The sequence below is a fragment of the Ruditapes philippinarum genome, unplaced genomic scaffold (assembly GCF_026571515.1).
Source record: "Ruditapes philippinarum isolate M1 unplaced genomic scaffold, ASM2657151v2 ctg16599_1_1_1_1, whole genome shotgun sequence".
Classification (NCBI taxonomy): Eukaryota; Metazoa; Mollusca; class Bivalvia; order Venerida; family Veneridae; genus Ruditapes; species Ruditapes philippinarum.
The window spans coordinates 1-7,237 of NW_026853394.1; the positions used below are offsets into that span (position 1 = coordinate 1).

Sequence of the window (7,237 nt, forward strand, 5' to 3'; positions counted from 1 at the left end):
CCATGTCATATAAAGTGAAAGCTTAAAATATTAAATGATGACCATTTTGCATTTACACTTCTTATTTATTTTGAAGGACTAACATAAATTGCAATAAGACCATTTACCTTGAGGTTTTTGAAGACCAAGTTATATCGTTTGTCCATTTTATTGTTCAAACAAACACGTTAAGTATGTGTAATATATGAAAAGTAGGAATGTATTGTTTGTGTTGTGTTGAAAATCGTCACACGACATTCTGGAAAAAAGTTGCATAAATTATTAAAATTAGAGCAAACCTGTGAATCTGCTTATGAGTCGTAATGCTTATCGGCGATGATATAACATGTAGACATCAGTTGTTTTATATTTTAACATTTTCTGTTGACACTGTGTGTTTCATATTCTAGATATACATAAATTTCAATAAATTTTAAGTCGTTGATAGATATTTATTCTATTTTGCATCGAAGTTGAAACATTGAGTTTATACTATATTTGTATTGCCATAATTAAACTTGCGGACATCGTGGTTAATAATCAAATTAGCTAAACCTGTTCCACGACAATTTATTGATTTTAATCTAAGGTTTAAAATACGTAGTTTAAGTTTGCCACTTGTTAGTTCACCGTGTTGTTGGATGTTACGTAATTGAAACGTTATCTTATATATAATCATTCAGTTCTTAAATATAAAACAATTAAAGCTTAAATAATACAGTCAATTTGTTATTATTAACAATGAAGAGTAATCAATTTAGATTTTGTTTATATTGCTTAGTATCATGTTTGTCGTGTGCCATCACAGTCAGTGAAAATAACAATAAAAATCTCAAATTTGCAAGAGAAAGTGATCTTGATGGTTTTACGTGTCCAGAAGAGAATACATTATATCAAAAAGACAAGTTGAGTACATCACAATGTTTGGCAAGATGTGCTGATTCTGCAGAATGTTTCGGTGTTTTCCTTTTACGGGAAAATTCCCAATGTGTTGGATGCAACGACAAGTTCCTATCCAGTGACAATGCTCCAGCACGCCTCGGCACAACTTTCTACAGACGTCGATGTAACTTTTTATCTGTTTTTCATATTTTATCGTTACAGTAATGACACTACTTCTAAAATGCTACTGAAGCAATTAACAATAATTCTATTTTTTTAAATAGTCAAAAAGTGTTCTATTTCGATTTCAGACAAAATCCAGGTTTTAAGTTTAACCGAACATTTTCTTTTTACTTTTATCTGACGGTAGACTTATTGATTAGTTTTAAATTTACTTAAAGACAAAATTTATGATTTACAATGGTTTACCCTCGCTTAAGAAAATGACTTATACACTTCATTTATTACTTTAAATTTTATTGAGTTCTGACTGCATTAACCTGAAAGGAATATCTTTTCCTGTGTTTTTGTCCGTACCATGTATTCCATACCAAATACCTCTATATGTATAATTATTAATTTGAGAATAAGACGTGTTTGCTCGCATATATTTGTTACTTAAATTATATACTTAAATATATTTAAAAATCGCTAAGACACTTCTATATATTATACCATCTTTTACAAGATGTCTGTTTGAATATAATGATAGATGTGACTACTTTAAAACCAGTGTTTACTTTAAAACTTCTTGTGAAACAAACGCCTTAAAGGAGCGTGTTATTCCTTTTCAAATATAGTAATGCTTAATTTATTGTAATATATCTAAATATATTAAAGTGTAACACGCAGATAATAAATTTGTTATTAAAAGTCGTCATTATGTTACCTCTTTTTGTGAATTTTATACATTTCAGCTTACCTGATTGTTGAAGAAGCAAAGACATGGGCTGATGCAAAGGTAAAATATATAAACTATTTCCTGTGTTCAATATTATATAGTTTTCTCATAGTATTGTTTGATTATAATTTGAACATTTATTTTACAAGAATTTTCAATCCAATTTTTTGCGTAAGTGTTAAAGTTTTTACTCCAAGAAGTTCTGAAATGTTCAAATATATATTGAGTGATAAAAAGACGTTTACACAAAAGTGTTTGTAAACATTTATACGTCACGTAATTCATTTATGATATTATTAGACGTCAGAATGTAACAACCCTTACATGTCAACATTAATTTATGGTCCTAACGCGTACACACCGGGTACTGGGTTTAGATATCAGCTATAATAGCTTACATGTCTTTACTGGATAATTTGTCCGATATAAAATAGATTGAGCGACTCAATAACTATAGGGATGTGTATTATAAAGGATTAAATAAGGAGATATTTCTAAATTCCAGAATATATTTTTATTAGTTTTTGAAATTTTATTTCGTCTACAAACGGAGTACATTTTCGGAACGCCAGGGATTGAAGAGGCGCTTCGAATTGATGGTCTTCAAAAAATCGATAATCTGCTAAATGACTCTTTGCTGTCATTTTGATCATCTGATTATACTTTCATATGTTACTTTAAATTGAACGTGCAATATAAATATATATATATATTCACAAATTCTTCTATTTTAAGTACATTTCCTTTTTTGGGCGACTAAATGGCGGAAAATCAGTTTGATGGGGTTTAAGGGTAATTTGGTCATTTTGGAAGGGTTGGATTAAATATGGTTATTAATCATTTAAACCTTTCAATAATATGTTAATTTTTACCGCCGAGACATCATGTCTTTGTATGTAAATCTTTGAAGAAAGAGAAAGCGTTTATCTTTTTTCTGCTTTTAAGAACAATGCTTATGATAAACGTGCCAGATTAATACGCACCTTGGTAGAACCAGGAAAGTTAATTTTGAAACGTCTTTTCACCACTCTAAATAACACACTCTAATATTTTATTTGAATGAACATATTTCAAAATATCAACATAACTATGTTTGAAGAATTTATTTGTCTTATAATTCGTTACAAACATATGATGTCACTCGAATTAAAATATTTATAACTTATTTGTGAAATTGATTAATACAAACTAGCATTAAAATTTTTAGATGCATTGCTCGGAGCTTGGAGGCCATTTGCTTGATATAAAGTCATTGGAAGAAAATACATTCATAGGCAGTCTCATAAGTAAGTAAACATTAAACCATTTGAACAGTTCATCATATATACATATCAGAATTTGTTAAAATATTTATTTGAAAGCCACAATAAATGTCTTTTTGTTGTATTTAATAAGTTTAATACAATCGTTAAAACCTATTATTTCTTGTGTTCATTTATATGTAATTGTCTCTATTACAGCGTCACGATATTTGGATTCATGGCTTGGAGCTACAGATATTGATGAAGAGGGTTTATTTGTTTGGGAGGAGGGAAGCGAAGTTGCCAAATATTTTGAAAACTGGGCAGACGGAGAGCCGAACAATTCACGTAACAAAGAACATTGTGTATTTATATCACGTAACAGTCACACATGGAATGATAGTCCTTGTTATCTACAACGGAGTAGTGTTTGTGAATTTGACTGAATGAAACGTTTTTATTTCGGGCGATATTGTCTATCTGTTGACACCTTATAAAGCTGGCGTGTTTATGTTTTTTCATTAAACACACCATTTCCTTGTTGATCTTGTTTGCCATATTTCATATAATTTAAAAAGATCCGTCTCTGTCTTTAGTGGTTGAAATTGTATTTGGACTAATGAGATTGTTCCCTTTTTCAAATCATTACGTATATTTAATCTTTTTAATCGGTACACGCATGTTGTTGGATGCTGACCCGTAAAATCATCGTATTTTATTCATTAAAAACATTATTTAAACAACTGAGTAGGATAATTTCAGTATAAATAACACGTCTTGCGACTAAGTCGTGCGGGTCTGCATATTAAGTATAGGTTAAGAGGAGCTGTTCGACCAATTTTATTTGGAAGACGCTTGCAAATGAACACCAACCAATTTAGCCCTTTCGCTGCCAGAGGGTTATTGATTTATTGATCACCTATTTGCCAGAGGGTTTTCAAAGAAATTACTATATTATAATATTAAAATAATTAATATTATGTGTTATTAGTATTATAATAATTATATATATTTCCAAATCTGCTAGTATAATAATAATTATTGTCGATGGTATAATTATCTATATATTTATATTTATTATTATTATTATTATTATTATTATTATTATTATTATTATTATTATTATTATTATAGAAACGGCAAAAGCCGTCCATATGGCAATTACGCCGAAAATAATAGGGACGGCATACGGCGTCTTTATGGCAGTGAAAGGGTTAATGTTTTTAATTATTTTTATAAACAGTCAATTTTCTTTCAACCGACCGATTCACCATAGTACATTTATAACGAGTCATTTGAAATACTATACTGTTGGAAAAAGGCGTAATTTGAAACAAACAAACAAACATTTAAAATACTGAAATCGTGTTGGACAAATAACATATTCAAACACTAAATTCCATTTATGCTAACTAGCGAAGTGTTATCTATATTATGAAAAACATTTAGTATTAAAATAATTTTTGTCAAATGAGTTGGCAACATTTTTCAAATTTTGAAAGAATTTATTTTAGTAAATCAGGTAGATAGAATGAAATGATTTACCGACCTTATTCCGCAGGTGTGCCTTGGAGGCGGAGCTACAGGGATTACATTCAAACGATACACAAGATAACAGCTGTTAGTTTAGACGCTCGTCTAATAATACCGTGTTGAAATTTAATTTACATACAATACTGTTATATTGTCGCATTAAGGACTTAAGGAGGAAAAAACAATTTATACTGTGTTAGAATGTCTTATATTTAATCAGGAACTTAGTTTCAATCCCTTCTTTATAGATATTACCAAAACCCTTTAAAACCCTTTTAAGATATTTCTTTGTTTTTACGAAATCTTATTTCGTATTTTCGAATTAATATTTCGCAATTACGACAAAATATTTCGTTTTTACCAAATAACACGAAATAATATTTCGTTTTTACAAAATAGTATTTTGTAATTACGAAATAATATTTCGTAAAAACGAATACATATTTCATAATAACCAAATAATATTTCGCAGCAACGAAATAATATTTCGAAAAAACGAATTAATATTTCGTAAAAACGAATTACGTCCCGGGGGAAAAGTGTGGAAAAATGTCTGCTTAGGGGCTCCGTAATCATGCAATACATATGTGTAAATATTTTTTTCTGCTACATACGAACATGTTTGAAGGGCATTTGATTTGCCGGGAAAATGTTTATAGATATGGAAAAAAATTATCTCTTAAAGGCATGTGACTCTCAATAATTTACAGTCGTTTACTCATTTGCTAGAACAATTATCAGTTTGTAATTTTTTATGAATTTAATGTAAATTGAACTGTGATCTATGTATAATCAAATGATAAGAACACATACTTTTGTTAAATTTTTATGTAATATTATAATTATGTATACATTGTACACATTCAAATAGCTTTTACTAACATTGTACTTGTACCTAACCATATTCATTTATGTAAGCATAAATTGTGTGTAATAAAAGAATACTTTTGCTACTGCTTTAGTGAAATTGTGGACATTCTATTTATACCTAGTGGATTTAATAATGCATTTCAGAAAATGTCTTTTTTATCATATGATGAAATTTGGGTTTCCAATACTAACATATCTAATTGTAAATACCAAATAGTTCAATTTGTAGTTATGTATAATTCATTACTTCCTAACATTGGTGAGATTATTAATTAGTACTCGGATTTATTGTAGTTATCCAAACACAAAACCATGCGTTATGTTTATGACACTTTCAAACCTATTGTTGCCTATAAATGGACTTTGAATACATAATTCTTATCTAACAAGTGTATAAAGACAAGTAAAGTGTATTGTTATTATTAAGCTCATCTTTACTACTTACATTTAAATACTGATTGTAAATCTTATGATGTTATACAAGGGTTGTTCAAAAAGTAATAGGACTGCAGTTCTACTGTTCACATTTTACGATTAACATGCACAATTTTACAAGAGAAAACTATCGGAACAAATCCTCTATATACAGTGAAAACAATCAATAAAATATGTCAACAAAATAACGAGTCTGTGAAAATTTCAAATGACAAGGGGTATGCGATCCGGCGCACGCTAACGGTACAAATTAATATATGACGTGTGTTACGTCGTAAATTCCAAAACAAAATGTAACAAAGCGTCCTTCCTTCTGAAAGTATTCTCCCTATTGCTCAAGTCGTCCGAATCATGTAACTATGACCAGACCTCGTTTATGTAGATGATTCGGGAAGAAAGCGATCACATTTTCGTTTTAATCTTCGAAAAGTTTATTTTTTATAATCTGGGATTCAACAGGCATGAACTTATTATTTAAATGAAAAGGCGAGTTATAGTATTAATTTATACATGTAAGTTCTTAAAACAATATGATTATGTAAAATAAGTATGATTAAGGAAAAAATAACATTTATCAATCTAAAAGTATCTTTTTTCTACTAAGAACCGGCTGTCATTTATCAAAAGTAAATCGGAGAAAATAATATTGAGTCAGATTATTTCTAAAACCATTTGATCTATCTTTAATTCTTTCAAGTTATTTCTCTCTAAATCTCTTCTGTTTACAGTAAAACATTTCAGAATCACTTTTATCCATTACTTTTGAAGTGTTAAATTGGTCCTCTTCAGTTTTGGTCATTTCAAGATTATTGATTAAATGTTACGCTTTAAATCATGTTTTTTCTTATTTATTGATAATACTCCCTTAAGTAACTGATTAAATAGAAACTATCCCTATTTTCCTATTCTTGCAGGAGTTCATTTTAAGACAGCCTATATAAGGGAGATTTTTTACCATTCTCATTGCTTGTGTTCACGGACAATTAGGTAATTTTTACCTGTTAAAGGGCTAAGCCACCTACACCTCTCTCTTAAAAATATCTTCTTTTTTTTCATCTTTTTCGTTAAAAGCTTTGTTGACGTTTTTTGACTCTAAATATTTCATATTATAGAATTATATTTCATTTGGTATTGTTATGAATCAGTAATTTCTTAGTTAAACTCATGTCAAATAAAACAGGATTAAACTTGAAAATTTTATGTTTTTTACGTTTTCAATATAAATCAATTTATTTTCTTGTCGGCATGGCAACACCACCAGGCTCATGGTGAATTCCTATTGAAAGTGCCTAAAAAAAAGGTTGCATTTTCTGATCCTTTTGAAGAAAGAAAACCAACTTGCATTGATAATCACTTCTTAGTACCTGGAAAAAACACCAATCTATGCATGAGGTAT

The 7,237-nt window shown here is 29.1% G+C and overlaps 1 protein-coding gene across 1 annotated transcript; it reads left to right on the plus strand.

Moving 5' to 3' along the window:
- Positions 1-540: 540 nt before the first annotated feature.
- On the plus strand, positions 541-7,013 carry LOC132736746 (perlucin-like protein). The gene is made up of 4 exons (XM_060723952.1): positions 541-1,045; positions 1,779-1,822; positions 2,970-3,048; positions 3,223-7,013. The coding sequence occupies exons 1-4, from the start codon at positions 721-723 to the stop codon at positions 3,447-3,449; spliced, it is 675 nt and encodes a 224-aa protein (XP_060579935.1). The 5' UTR covers positions 541-720; the 3' UTR covers positions 3,450-7,013.
- Positions 7,014-7,237: the final 224 nt, after the last annotated feature.